We start from the raw sequence: 14,856 nt of genomic DNA, 5'->3' as shown, positions 1-14,856 counted from the left end.
AATATACTCTTGATCTAAATCATTCCATCCAATTCTACGAAAACACCCTGTGAAGGATAACAACTGTAAACGTTTCATTCTTGATAGACTATACAGTCCATATCGTTGCCGTCAGGCAGTAACCCCTTATCTCCATATTTCTTTGTAAATAAAACGCCCCAGTTGATCCTACTACAGCGTCACACAAAAGCTTTTGCTGTTTTTTTATTTGAATCCTGAAAAGTAACAGTTTGGGACATATGAGGTTTCTACCCGACAGAGACGATATATAATCCAGATACTCTATGCTGAAGGTCTGGGTGACACGGCACATATATCAGTCTCAGATCCACTGTTTATCTGGCACGAATAACTCACTCTGGATAGGGGTGTCTGCTAAACGCCAAAATTATACATTTACACATCCCATAAACTCTCGTGAGCATCCCAGAATAATAGTTCTGTGGTGGAAGTATAGCAGGCTACACAGATGTTGTATTATTGTTATTTACTTAAAGGGCCACTTCACCCCTTTTGCAACCAGATCATATTTTAATGATGTGACGTGATGATGCTGTCATGGACACTGGGCTCACTTACTTCCTGGACTACATGTTGTCTCAGCTTTCCACAAGGAGGAGCAGTGGACTAAAGTATTATGGGAATTGTAGTTTAGTGTATCTAAAAACACAGATTACCAAGAAAAAAACAAAACATGAAAGTGTTTCTTGTCTCCCAAACATAATTAAAAGAGAGAGAGAGAGAGAGAGAGAGAGAGAGAGAGATGATGGGGAGATGAGGACAGAATGAGTGTCCTGCACTAGCTATCTTTTCTTTTGTCCTAAGTGCCATATGCAGTGTCCTTGCACGGCCCTGCTGCTGGGAGATGATTTAAGAGCATCCTAACGTCTTTCTCCTCCAGAGCGCTCCACCGCATTTGTAAGTGCAGACGCCTCTCTGAGTGCTGCTTATCAAGTATAGCCGCGTAGTGTTTTACAGGGACACGACGTTGCTGTTGTGCTCATATCAATGTCACTTCTCGTTTAATCAACAGTGTGGATGAGAGGCGGGATGACCACTTGCCTGGGAACCCAATCTAGGGGAAATAACAGATATACAAGCTCACAGTGCGTCGCTTCGCACCACATTACAAGCTTGTAGATCTGCTATGTTCACTACTTCTTTGTTTGGGTCAGCCACCCAAACTTGGGTCCCGACCCACTATTAGGGAAACAGAGATACGCAACAATGGAGGGAAACAAACGAACATCCATAGTTGTATGAAACAGAATGAACAGGAAGACTACCTCTACACACAACGGCAAACGGTGGGTCACAAATTCTCTAAAAGTGCTATACCCACCCAATCAGAAATGATAAATGGTACCGATATTTTGTGGTATTTTTTATATTGGTCAAAATATATATTCCCCATAACTTTTGATTGGGTGGGCAGGACGCACTTTTGGGTGGGCACGCTTTCCCCTCCCCCAGAACCGGCCATGCGACACTAAAGCCAGAGAGACAACCTCTACACTATAGCTGTATGAAACAGATATTACCACAGGAAAGCCAGAAAGACTATACCTCTACACTGCATGGCTGGACATGAAACCTTTTCCCGTTACATTTTTTATGTGTATGGAATGGATTCTATATTCATATTCCCTGCGGCCACATAGTCTTGGCTACACCAAGTGCACCTACCCTATAGGGGACACGGGGAGAACATGCAAACTCCACACAGAAAGGCCCTTTCACCAAGCCCTATGGGCACTGATGACGGGGAGGAGAGAGAACACGCCCACACTAATCGAATCCAAATGCACTACAAGTTACGACAGGAACTTTTCTCTCCGTCGCTGCCACGTGAATGCAGCTGAAGAGGATGCAGAGCAACCGGCTCTCTGAGAGAGAGAGAGAGAGAGCCCCTACGCTATGTCCTTTAACCCATTCTGACCTGAGATCAGATTCATACGAGGTTTCCACTGGACACACACTGGTCTGATTAACCCATTCTGACCTGAGATCAGATTCTAAAAATGTCAGTCGTTCTTCGATTTTTCAAAAATAGCAGACCTACAAGCTCGTAGCGCGCCACTCGGTGGCGCGCTATGAGCTTGTAGATCTGCTAATTTTCAATAGCTAAAGCATAACATGATGCTGACACCAAAATGGGTTCCCGGTCAGAATGGGTTAATGTTTCATGAAGTAGTTTCAGTTCATATCAATCGTTCTGTCCATGCAATATTTATATACTTGTTTACTGAAATATTTAACGGTTCAGCTAGCTCTCTGTTCATACTCCAAGACGTTCATTCTCGAAGACGTCTCAAAACGCCAAGGTCTGCTGTGCGGCTATATAGCTACAGTGGTATATGTGAAATGATATCTCCACAATTGCATGATTAAAGTCAGATTATATATGAGGCAAATGTCCTGAGACTAAATTACAAGCGTGGCATCTCCGGGAGCACATGCTGTGACTCAAATAAAAAAAGAATGAAAAAACACACACCCAACATTCCTTATCAAAAAGGGACATGAGCTCTCTGAAGTGTTGGCCTGCCTGCCGTGAATCAAAAAAACATCTGATGGAATATTTTATATCTATCGCAAAGAACAACCAATTCACAAGTGACAGCTCAAGTACTGTAGCGTAGATCTGGCTGTGCTCTGCATGGGAACTGTGGAGGGAGGGCAGCATCATCAGAACACATGCATGGGTTCATAATAGTTCCCGTGCGTGCCGTGTGCACCAAGCTCCTCTGCCTACTCTACAGTACATGCCGTCTGGAAACCGGCCTGCCCCTAGGTCTGTCACCAGTGGTGGAAAGAAACCAAGTACTGTACAATGTTGAGGTACTTGTACTTTAGTGTTGAGTGTTTCCAATTTCCCCTCTCACAGGCAAATAGTGTACTTTTACTCCACTAAATGTATTTGAAAACGTCAGTGACTAGTTACTTTGCAGATTATGATAATTATTACAAAGCATGCATTAACCACCACATGTCGTACAAGCTCACAATGAAAAGAAACAGTTTTGGACATAATGAGATTTCCACCCGACAGAGACAATATATAAAAACAAGAAACGAAATCTGGACATACAAGGTTTCTGCCCCTATACTGTATGTTCCGGTCACATATAATATGGATTTGTGTGTGTGTGTGTGTGTGTGTGTGTGTGTGTGTGTGTGTGTGTGTGTGTGTGTGTGTGTGTGTGTGTGTGTGTGTGTGTGTGTGTGCGTGCGCGCGTGTGCATGCTTTAATAAACTGCCTCACAGTCATCTTATCCTCTGACCTCGCCGCTTGCTTCACAGATGAGTCATGGACCTGTTCCATGGCGGTCATATTGACACGAGACAGCAGGGTTAAACGCATTAGTACGAGTGGTAACGCAGCCTGTGTTTACCGTGCTATTTAATGTCAATATGCTGTGCTGTGAAAAACCAACGTATGCGACGTTGGGCTGGGCATGATATCACCCTGGCCATCAACCAACAACCAATAAAACCATGAAGTCGTGCTGTCACTCCCCCCCCCCCCCCCCCCCCGACAATAATAAATAAAAGCACAGCGTTAGGGATATGTCACCGTGACTACATAATGCTTATAAAAAAAACACCTCTCTGCTCTCTGCTTATGGTCAATGTCCAATGTGCAAGTTAAGAACTATCGGTCAAGCGCCTGAGATTTATTCATTTATTAGTAGTATTTAATATTAGGATAGACTGCTGAGTTTCCCAATTTAATTGACTAAGACCTCTTTCCCTGCCGACCCCGAGTTACCCAAGTTATGTTTTGTTTGTTTTATTGGGGCGATTTTTATACATTTTAAGATATGCAAGGTTTTCCTTGTCACACGTTTGGATCACGTGACCGGAAGAAAACAACAGACACTCGCTTCTGAGGGATGCTGGGTAATGGAGTGTCCATTGGAATGCTATGGACAATGATGGCCGCCTGCAAGCAGAGCTGTTTTTCTTCCTTGCCGTCACTGCAGGTGATTGTGGAATATGGACATTCGATGGCACTATTTTATGGCTTACATTCGTGCAATGGAGATACTGTACGTACACGATCGGGTGATTCTTCAAATCAGTGAAAGTTAGTGGAAATCATTGTCAGGGAATAGGCTTTTCTTATTGATTGCTCCGGCGATAAGTCACCACCTTTAACTGTTTCAGAAAAGCAATAAGCCACTCGAGGCCCCAGCTTACCGGGTATTTTACACTGGCTGGGAGGTAGAAGACCCTCCGCTGCGCGTCGGGTCTGCCTACGCCCCCAGCCAGTGTAAAATACCCGGTAACCTGAGACCTCTCGTGGCTTATTGCTTAATTATCATAATAGATGAACAATATGCAGATATAGGCGAACGTTAGGCAAAACAATTGCCGATCTACATAACAAGCTCAAAACGCTTTAGAGCTGCCACCAAAGAGATAAGATAAGATTCACCACCTTTAGTAGATTTAGAGATCACGACAGAATAGTCTAGACTGGTTTTTAAAAGAGGTTTTACTAAGACTGTTTAGAGTTTAACTTCATTTTGGGAGTATACATGCATGGCTACTACTACTGCATTTTATTGCAAATATTGAAACTATTGCTTTCTGCTGGCTTGTTGTTGATTTTATCTTGTGCTTTTCTGTATGAATGTTGACTTAAAGTGTGTGTTTCTTCGTAATGCGCACGTCATTTAGTCAAATTCACCTTTAGTAGAGGAGCGATAGTTAGATCAGTATATTGTAATTCACAAGGCTGAGTTGCATCTTGTTCCACTTTTACCTCAACCTTGACCTCTTGACGTACGCAAAATTACTGCATATATAGATGTATTCATATTGAGCAACGTGAGAACAGGCACAAACATGAACATGCATTATTACGAACGTGGAAACAGAACGATTAAAGGGGTCGTTTTGTCCATTGCCACCTCTGGTTTGTCTGACCAGAGGCGTCTGTGTGAACCAGATGTCTGTTCTAATGAGAGCGAGGAGGAGGCAGAGGTGAGCTAAACGCACTGTGATCTGGGGTGTCACTGCTAATAAGCTGGCAGAGCAGCGACCACAGTGAGCTTCCTTACTGTTGGATTATTACACACAGTCGCTACATCTTGTGAGAGAAATAAAAAGGGCTAGGCTGATATATCAAATATGTCTATTTGTAAATAGCCAATATAATCTATCAAAAGATATAGGAAAAAAAAGTGAACTATATATAGGCCTAATGAAAAAAATAAAAGGGAGTCTACGGAGAAAAACATTAATTTGGGCGTCTTTGACCTGGCAAATATTTGAGAACTGGTTTAAACAATAATTAGCCTGCCCCAGCTAGTGTGATTTCTGGTCTAGGGGGAAGGATTCAAATTTGCCGCCCAAAAGAGCCCGTGGATCCTGTTGGTTCATAATGAAACTATTTGGAAGCAAGTCCAAGTCAACGACCCTTATAATCAACTACACTTTAGATACAAGCCCAGATAAGCAACTTTACAGAAAAACAAGCCCCAAAGTCACTTATAATAAGCAAACCGGCATGGCAACGTTGATTCCAACAGCATGGCAGCTGAAAAGTGACAGAGAGAGTTGTTTGTGTTTGTCTGTGTCAGCCGACATTACAATCAGCGGAGCGCGTCTGCCTCGGCTCTCTCCTGGAGGTCGCCGGCGGCAGCGAGTCAAGTGAACCACTAAGTTCTTCAGCAACATGAAAGACGGGGTCAGAAAAACAAGTGGATTCAGCAAAGACAAACAACAGATGTGGGATGGAGCGTCTGAGACTCACGGCCCCATGGACACCTTCCTGGAGTATGATGAATAGGTCTGGAGATGGAAGCCAGGACGAACATGAAGCTGTATCAGGGTTCCATTCACTGTGGCGGGAGCCTTTGATTTTGATAGCCGCATGCAAGCCCACGGCTCGTCAATCATTTTTATGGCCGATATTTTTTGTTAGATATGATATCCGAGCGACTGAAATATCAAACAAAAATAAAAAATACAAAAAATGGTTTCATGACTCTGATGAAGACCGCATTGGTCGCAACGTTAGACGTTTTTGTATACTAGCACCTAATTAAAAGGCTTAAAATGTTGCTCCATTGTCCCCTCCTCCTTCTGCATACATAACATGGTATGTTAAAACACATTATAGCAGGCATCGCCATATTTGGGACAAATTCAACAAAATGTATCAACATTTTGTCAAAGTATATATATATTTTTTTTAAATAACAAGGAACTACTTTCACTGTTTGTAGATCAAAGTAGTATATAGAGCTTAACTGGCTATGAAAATAACCAGATCTTTGGAGGTAGAGTGACAGCCTTGCAGTCTGCAGGCTTTCATGCAACAGTTCCACTCGGCCTATCTCTCTCTCCTCCTCTCTCGTCTCCAGTGAAGTGAAGCCACGCTGAGCTGCAAGATGTGACTGAATAGCTCAGTGGATGGTGTGTCTACTGCCCGCTGCCACTCTGTGTTCCCGTCTCACACATTCCTCATGCATTGTGCTCCCCACATGCATTGTGCTCAGGGCCTTCATGCACGCCACTTGGAAAGTTCAGACTGCTGGCATTTTAAAGGAGTCGTGAAGATGAGGCGATACGAAGCATGGCATATCCTCGACAAAAGAGTGAAAGGCGAGGCAGATGATGAAGGGAACGGGGAAGTGCAGCGGTAGAAGTGGTGTGCGCCACTATGTTCTGTTTTCTTTACCCGTTTGTCGCGCTGGCACGTCCTTATCTTATACAATACAGTAGTCTTCTCTCAAAGAGAAGTGATACGTTTGAAAAGAAAGGCACACCTTTGTAAACTTAGCACTCCCCCCCCCCCCGCCGCCGGAGCTTGGGCTTGGCTCCGGCAAGCGAGCAACTAACGTCTCTGTTTGTCAGCGCTGAGGAATCGTGGCTGTCAGAACTGACGGGGTCTCTCATTAGTGACGGATGGCTACGTGAGGCGGAGGCAGACAGGAAGCCATTGTTGGGGACAAGACGATAACAAGGTACTCATTGGAGATGTGAGGGATGGCGTTCGTCGTCTCACTCCCCACCGTCTGGGAAAGGCATCCGGGGAGAAGGAGATGGAGGGGTTAAGATAAAGACACATGAGAGAGAGAGAGAGAGGGTGGTGGTGGGATGTAAGGTGTTGAGCACGAGACGAGAGGGAGCGAGTAAGTAAGTAAAGGAAGAAAAAGGATGGCGGAGATAAGGTGAGACAAATGGAGAGCGGAAGAGATGAGACCGGGGTGTAAGAGAGTGAGCGAGCGAGCAGGACAGCACTCAGCAGAATGGAATGGAGAAATACGAGGGCGGAAAGCCGTGGGTACAGCAAGTGAATAGGGAGGGGAGGGGGGGGGGGGGGGGGGGGGAGAGAGAGAGAGAGAGACACTAGAGAAAAAGATTTAGACAAAAGGCCCAGGTGTAAGATCCTGTGCCTTGGGGAGACTGGCAGGTTTATCCACGAGGATTTACTGATCTTTCCTCCCAGAGAGCATTTCTCTTCTGAGAGCTAAGCTGGCCGGCCCCATAGAGGGACAGCTGGGGGTCAGAGGAGAGGACGGGGGTGTTATCTTACAACCAAAAAGTCACCTCAGCCTCCCCGCCTCCGCAACCACCTTTAAGTAATGACTCTCTCCGCCAGCGGCCTGCCTCAATTAACTCTCTTAAAGTCACTATTAATCACGGCGCCGGGCCGGGGCGTCCATATTACGGCCGCGCAATTACCATGGAAGACGGCGCTGATGAAACAGCAGCTCGTGGTGACTTTCCAGTTAAGATCGCCGGCTGCTTGTGACAACATGCGGCTAAAACACAATTAACGTCATAATTACTCCAAAAAAGTGTGCTCACAAGTGTAGACTGTTGACGGGGGGGCTGCCATGTGTGTGTGTCAGGAGAGGATGCAGGGGGGGGGGTCATAATTAGAGGGGGTAAGGTAAGCGGGTAAGCTACTGTAGAACTTGAGACCCAAAGAGAAACTGCCTGGGAACCAAACTAGAGAACATAGCAGATCTACAAGCTCACAACACATCTCACTGTTTGAGATGTGCCTCACAGTTTTAGAAACAGTGTTGTAGAAGTTATCTCTTAAAAAATGGACTATGTTCTCATTTTCTCAATGGAATAGGTTGACTGAAATTTTAAATATACTAAAAATGTAAGAGTCCTCATCCCATCCCATTTAGGCAACTGCCTCTTTAATATACCTATGATTTAACACAAACTAGTTTTACCCATCGACAATATGTACAACTAGAGTTTCATCAAACTAGAGATAAAGTTTGAGTCAATACGTACCTCTTCATTGATCTGACTATTGTCTTAACAAATTGCTGCAGTATAGCTAATACACAATCTTAATATTCCTGTCAAGTTGTCCTGTTGTAGCTGCTACAATAGTCCACTTTTAATTACAGTATGTTGCCGTTTTGAACATTGTGTTCGGATCATGAGATATTAAATATCTCATGATCCGAAAACAATGTACATTTTATTAAACTAAGGACTGCTCCAAACTGCAATCTGTAGTAGGCATTTAAGTAAGTAAGCAATTAAGTGAGCCTACTGTACCCACTTAATTGTTTTCAAAGATCTTCCAGAGATGGGGCCCACGGAGACCGATTTGAACAGGGCCCAGAACACTGTGCTACACCTCTGTCTTCACCCACGAGACTAGAGCACAATGGAAATGTTTGTATGCTCGCATGCGTGTTGGAGCTCGCACGACAAAGGTGGGATTGTATAATTGCTGCTAAAGAACTGTAATTACAAGCTTTGAATGGGTGATTGTTAGTACACCTGCCAATTACACAGGTTGTGTGTGCATGTGCGTGCGAGCTTGTGCACGTACAGTACGCGTGCATCCGGAAGAACGCCCGTGAACGCGCCAGGATCGATTTATGAACGAGCAATATATGTTAAATGCCAGCTGCGCGCTCTTTTGCTCGTGCATGTACTGTACTTCGCCCGCCTAAAGTTCCAGCTTTGGCCGGTCGAGTAGAGCGGCTTCACCGTTTCCCAGACACTCTCCCCACCACATCCAAATCCTAGACCATTGTAGGCTACTGCACAGGTGGTTAATTGCATTCACCTGGCACCAGGGAACGAGGAGACTAAACTTCCTACTGGAATAACAAGTACCAACGGTACTTACGGAAAGTAACCCCGGTTCTATAACCCTGTCAGGATGATCCGTCTGCAACCAGAGGCAAGCTGACTAGTCTAAACTGCTCACAGCTAATTATCATAGCATTAGGCGGAGGCCCATTCACTCTGTCCTTGGTGGACTTGCCAATAAACCCAGGTGGGTGGCGATTGCTGGCCAGCTGTTCCCCATTTGCAGTTGATTGCGCGCTCAGAATTTCAGTGAAGCCATTAATTAAGTTTGTGCTGCCGTCCCATGAATCACTTCACGAATAGAAACCAACCCACGCCAGGGGTTTTGGTCTGTTGCCCATACCGATTTTGGATTGAGAAATTAATTTGAAAAACATAACTTACAATAACTAACTAAACAAACAAACTGAACATAACTTTCTTTTTATTTAATTACTAGCCTCAAAATATTTAAAACATAGCTGATCTACAAGCTCAAAATGTGTCACGGTGTGACGTATTGTGAACTAGGATTTGGCTATCTCTGATGATTTTAGCCTAGAACGACATGCACAACATATGGTAGCCAATTTGAAAGTGCTTAAAAGCAGGGAAACATTAGCTGCACAATTATTGTGGAATGAGCACCCGCAGGCCCGTCGGGAACAGCGTTAGAGATGTTTTTGAGGGGTGCTAGCCCCTCCTATGGACAGCTGTGTGTGTTTGTAGCACGTAATGTGGTGATTTGATGTCTGATGTTACGTACGATGATGTATGATGATACATAAGAGTGCCCCTCACTTCACACAAGTGTGATTTTTGGCTGGCACAGCACAAACGGGACGAACCGAGGTGAATGTAAATTCTGGTCTGAGTGCAGCATAACACGACAGCATCATAAAATGCAGATGAAAAAAGGAGCAGCCAAATTAAAAGTGACTGATGTGGAGGGAACTGGAGATGATTAAACCAATGACAACCACAATTCCCAACAGCAACCGCAGACTGTGAGCGATTCCCAAAGGTAGGACACTGTCTGTTGATGTTAAAACACGACGTTACAACAAGCTGCCCGAGAGTACCAGCGCTCCAAGACGCAGGCCAACGAGGGGAAATTATGCTCTTTTTTTTCTAATCTAAATGTTTGTTTTGTCTTTGTTTACGGCATAATGTTCCTAAGAGGACACACTGTCCCTGCAGAGATGCGTTGCGCGTTTATAGATATATATTTTTTGTTGTTTTTTTGTTAGTATACTCGCATATTGCACCAATTAAGGCTGTAATTAATGCAGCCGAGTTGGCGCTCACAGGAAAAGTCTGAATGTTAAAGCAGATGACAAACCAACAGCCGCGGGAGGAGGCTGTCTTATGTAAGAGGTTGAACAAGGCCGAAAGGCGCCGGGACTGTAATTTACCCCCCAAATTTTCCTTTGATGGTGTCTTTGTCGGGGGCTTTTTGGACTCATCATGCCGCTGACTGTTTTCAGCTTGTCCTCATGGACCTACCTGTGGATTATACCAGTGTTACTTATACCGTATGTGGACTATTCGGTCCACATGACATTTTGCACCTCAATCTCATGGACGAAAGTTATTTTTTCCTCGCACCTTATACCTAATGTCATCATGTACAGTATTTTTGCTGCGATGCTCACGTACCTCTATGCCTTAACTCATGGGTACACTCCAGCACCAGAAATACAGTAGTACGATGTGTATGTATGTAGATAATTTGATTTACGTTTTCTATTTTATCGTTGAGCTCCACCCCCTCTTCTTCCTTTTCTCTCATTGAAATATCAAACAATGTAAGAGCTTGCACAAACTTCACCCACTGTTTTACGACTGTAAAAAAAACAATAAGGACAATGTAATTTCTTGTTGTGGAGCGAGCGGGTCGGAGAGAGCACGCAGATGTCTGCTCCACTGATGCACGCCATGTGTCTCTGTCTGGAAGCAAAGCACATTGTGTTCACAAGGACAAGCTTAAATCAGCAGAAAGGTCAAGCGACTCGCTGCATGCGTGTGGATGGCTGCGCCTTCTGAAAACCAGACAACGGGCCATGACGGCCGTGATGGAGATGGGGATGTTATATGGGCTCTCATTGTTATCCATTTGATCAGTTCAACAATCATCATCATTATTCCAAGCTCTGACAACGTGTGTGGAGAGAGAAAGGTGAGTGTCTCTAGAGTCGTCAGGGACGCATCACTGACTGTGGTTTATAAACTGCTTCGAGTCCGTGTTACTTCTGTGTTGCATAGCATAACAGTGACGTCACTTTAGAGCAGCAGCAGCGGAACAATAACAAGCACAAGCTGCTAGTGAAAGAAAACACTACACGGTACGGGATTATTATTTCATGACTCAAAACATATTTGAAGTAACATTAGGTGTTACCCAGGTAAAGTAATGTGGTCACTTTCTGCATGTTTAACTAAAGTTGTCCACATGTCCAGTCATTTCTGAATGAAAAAGACATAGGTCTAATCCTTTTTTAATCATACTATCCATGTTAATATAACGTAATTTAGGTCAACGATCGATATAACATTATGTTATGAATGATATAATATTATAGCAGCGCAGCGGGTCAGTCAACGGTCTTCCCCGTGGGTTAGGTTTTGCAACCCCACTGGTCCGCTTCATGAACTGTGTAGAAAGGCTGGGAACCACCCTGATCGCAAAACAAACATTAAAAGTCCATAGACCTGGCTGCCACATGACGCAATTTCGGAAAGCCATGCATTGGAAGGACTAGCGCCCCACAAAAAAACAGCAAAAGTAGGAGATCTACAAGCGCAGAGCGCGTCACTTCGCACCCGTTTTGAGCTTGTGGGTCAGCTACTTTTGAGTGATGCTGTTGTATGATCAATTAAGGCATTGAAATTAATGAATGAATGAAAAAAGACTCAAAGTTAAAATGTGCGGCGATAAGGTGACATTAAACAGATTACAGGTAGGTAGGCATGTAGGTACTAGTAATCAATACTGCAGGGCACTGTAGTCACTAATATGCCGGGGTTATTTAATCCATTAAATCATAGCACCCAATCGATTTATAGCAACGGAGCACTTTTACCGACGGACTGGAAGTTATACCGGATGTGGCTGGAGCAGCTAAATGTAGCCAAAACACTCTAAAGGATGTGGCTGGAGCAGCTAAATGTAGCCAAAACACTCTAGAGGATGTGGCTGGAGCAGCTAAATGTAGCCAAAACACTCTAAAGGATGTGGCTGGAGCAGCTAAATGTAGCCAAAACACTCTAAAGGATGTGGCTGGAGCAGCTAAATGTAGCCAAAACACTCTAAAGGATGTGGCTGGAGGAGCTAAATGTAGCCAAAACACTCTAAAGGCCATCGACAACAACGGGAGGCATGATTAAATCTAACGCGACTAGCGACTGGACAGCGGGGGGCCGTGTAACACAGGGGGGAGACATTTTCAATGACGTCCCACTGCTGTGCAACATCAAGGATTGTGCAACAGGCGCTCCTAGGCTGTGGAGCGATGCGATCGGTTTTCATATCAATAAACTTTGTCCTGGGAGCTGCTGGGTGTTACTAATAGAAAGGACGGTGAACTTCGTCCTGGGCGATTGGGGTGTTAACTTGCAAAATTCTCATCAGAACCAAAGTAAGAATTTGTTTAAATTTTCTTGCGTCCCCTTCCTTATAGCCCAGGATATTCAAAGACGGCAGCAGCTCCCATTCCAGTGCCGATGCACATGGCCACCACACCGTAGCCCCTCTTGCCCCTGCGCCTGAGCTCGTTGAGCAGGGTGACCACCTGACGAGTCCCAGTGCAGCCCAGAGGATGACCTAGAGCGATGGCCCCTCCGTTGGGATTCACCTTCTCCATGGGAATCCCCAGCTTCTCCACGCAGTACACGGCCTGGCTGGCAAAGGCCTCGTTGATTTCAAACACGTCAACGTCGGCTACGGTCAGCCCGGCTCGCTCCAGCGCCGCAGGGATGGCGTAGGCCGGTCCGATGCCCATGACGTCGGGCGGCACCCCGACCACCGCACTGGCCCTCAGGACCCCCAGGATGGGCATGCCGCGGGCCTCGACCACAGACCTCCGACCCACCAGGAGCGCTGCCGCGCCGTCGCTCACCTGGCTGGAGTTCCCCGCGGTGCTTCTGCCGTCGGCTTTGAAGGCCGGCCGGAGTTGAGCCAGCCCCGCCAAGGTCGTTCCCGGTCGGATGCCGTCGTCCTTGGTCACGGTCACGACACGCTCGTTATTCTCGGCGTCCACAAGCTTGGTGGTGACTGGGACGATCTCCTGATCCCACAGTCCCTCTTGCTGCGCTCTGCTCGCCTTCTGGTGAGAGGCGAGAGCGAAGGCGTCCTGCTTGTCCCGTGAGACCCCGAATCTCTGGGCCACGTTCTCCGAGGTGATCCCCATCGGGACGACGCAGTCTCTGGCCTTGTCGTTGTCCGTTAGTCTGGAGCTCACGTCGCCCGTGCTGCTGCTGCCCATGGACCGCAGAGACATGCTCTCCACGCCGCAGGCGAGGCCCATGTCGATCGACCCGCTCCGAATGGCGCCCGCTATGTTAAACAGTGCCTGCAGGCCGGAGGCGCATTGCCTGTTGACGGTGTAGACGGGCACGGTCTCCGGAAGCCCACTGAGGAACTGGGCCACTCTCGCCATGGTCGCCCCCGCCCCCGGCTGGAGCACGTTGCCCACGCAGACGTCCCCCAGTTTCTCAGGTGACATGCCCGCGCGAGACAGGACGCCGGTCATCACGGCACTCAACAGCTCGTCTGGGGTGGTGTCCTTAAAGGAGCCTCTCTTAGCCTTCCCGATGGCAGTCCTCAGGCCATGGACGACCACTATGTCGTCCGGACAGGTGGCTGCTGGGGTTGCACCAGAACCGTCAGGTTCATACGTGTTGGATGAAATCAAATGGCTTACTTTCACTCTACGCATCGTTGGTTTGGGCAGATAACGTATAGCACCCAATGATCAATGCAAGTCATTGCCAAACTATACTCTGGCGTAATTGCATCACTGATGTGTTACAGAGTGCATCGGCCATGTTCATGAGGCCGACCTGTGACATCAGTCAGCTATGATGTCAGTCGTCTGTGACATATCTATGATGTATGACTCCAAAAGGTAAGGCAAAGATCAGAGCCCTCTCCTGGATGACTGACATCACCGGCTGGTCACCGGAACAGTATGCCGTTAGAGGGTTACAACTCCTAATTAGGCCTGTCACAATTATTACAGAAACCCCTTTTCTCCAATTACGACCTACTTTGAAATGTAATTCAAAATGGTGGGAGATCTAAAAGTCAAAGGTGAAAAGTCAGAACACGAAAGTTGTTCAGCATGAGTAGAAGCATATGTTATGTGTATTGAAGTTGTATTGCTGACGGTCAAACAGTTCTTGAGCGACGCCTGTTAAAAATTAGCATTTTCAATTGAGTTATATAATGATTAGATCCCCCCCCACACACACACACACACACACACACATTCTTACAGGACTGCGGTTCAGTGCAAATCTCCTGCTGAGTGTTTCATCTCCATATTGTCAGTAATACCTGCTCCCCTGCCTCCCCAGCGACAGTCCAGGCAGCTTCTTTCTGAAAGCATGTATTTTTCCTGCTATACTCGCATATGGAGAAGGCACTCTTACAAGCCAGTTAGTGAAGAGAAACTAATTGAAATACCCCGTTTAGATTTCGTCTCCCCCTCACCTCTCCATAACCGACGTATCATGCTGTGTGCTGCTATGTGAAAAGAAGGTCAACGTGGCGTGAAATTGAGC

The 14,856-nt window shown here is 46.0% G+C and overlaps 2 protein-coding genes across 3 annotated transcripts in view; both read right to left on the bottom strand.

Moving 5' to 3' along the window:
• Positions 1 to 14,856, bottom strand: part of LOC308334137 (MAM domain-containing glycosylphosphatidylinositol anchor protein 2) — a 298,760-nt gene that overhangs the window by 238,244 nt on the left and 45,660 nt on the right. The window lies entirely within an intron of this gene.
• LOC308334077 (3-ketoacyl-CoA thiolase B, peroxisomal-like) lies at positions 12,747 to 14,009 on the bottom strand (the record flags this gene model as incomplete). Its single annotated transcript, XM_080790665.1, has 1 exon — positions 12,747 to 14,009. One exon carries the CDS (start codon positions 14,007 to 14,009, stop codon positions 12,747 to 12,749), a length of 1,263 nt encoding a protein of 420 aa, XP_080646791.1.

This window comes from Protomyctophum bolini, assembly GCF_963924005.1.
Source record: "Protomyctophum bolini genome assembly, chromosome: 19".
NCBI lineage: Eukaryota > Metazoa > Chordata > Actinopteri > Myctophiformes > Myctophidae > Protomyctophum > Protomyctophum bolini.
This window is presented reverse-complemented; position numbering and strand designations above follow the sequence as displayed.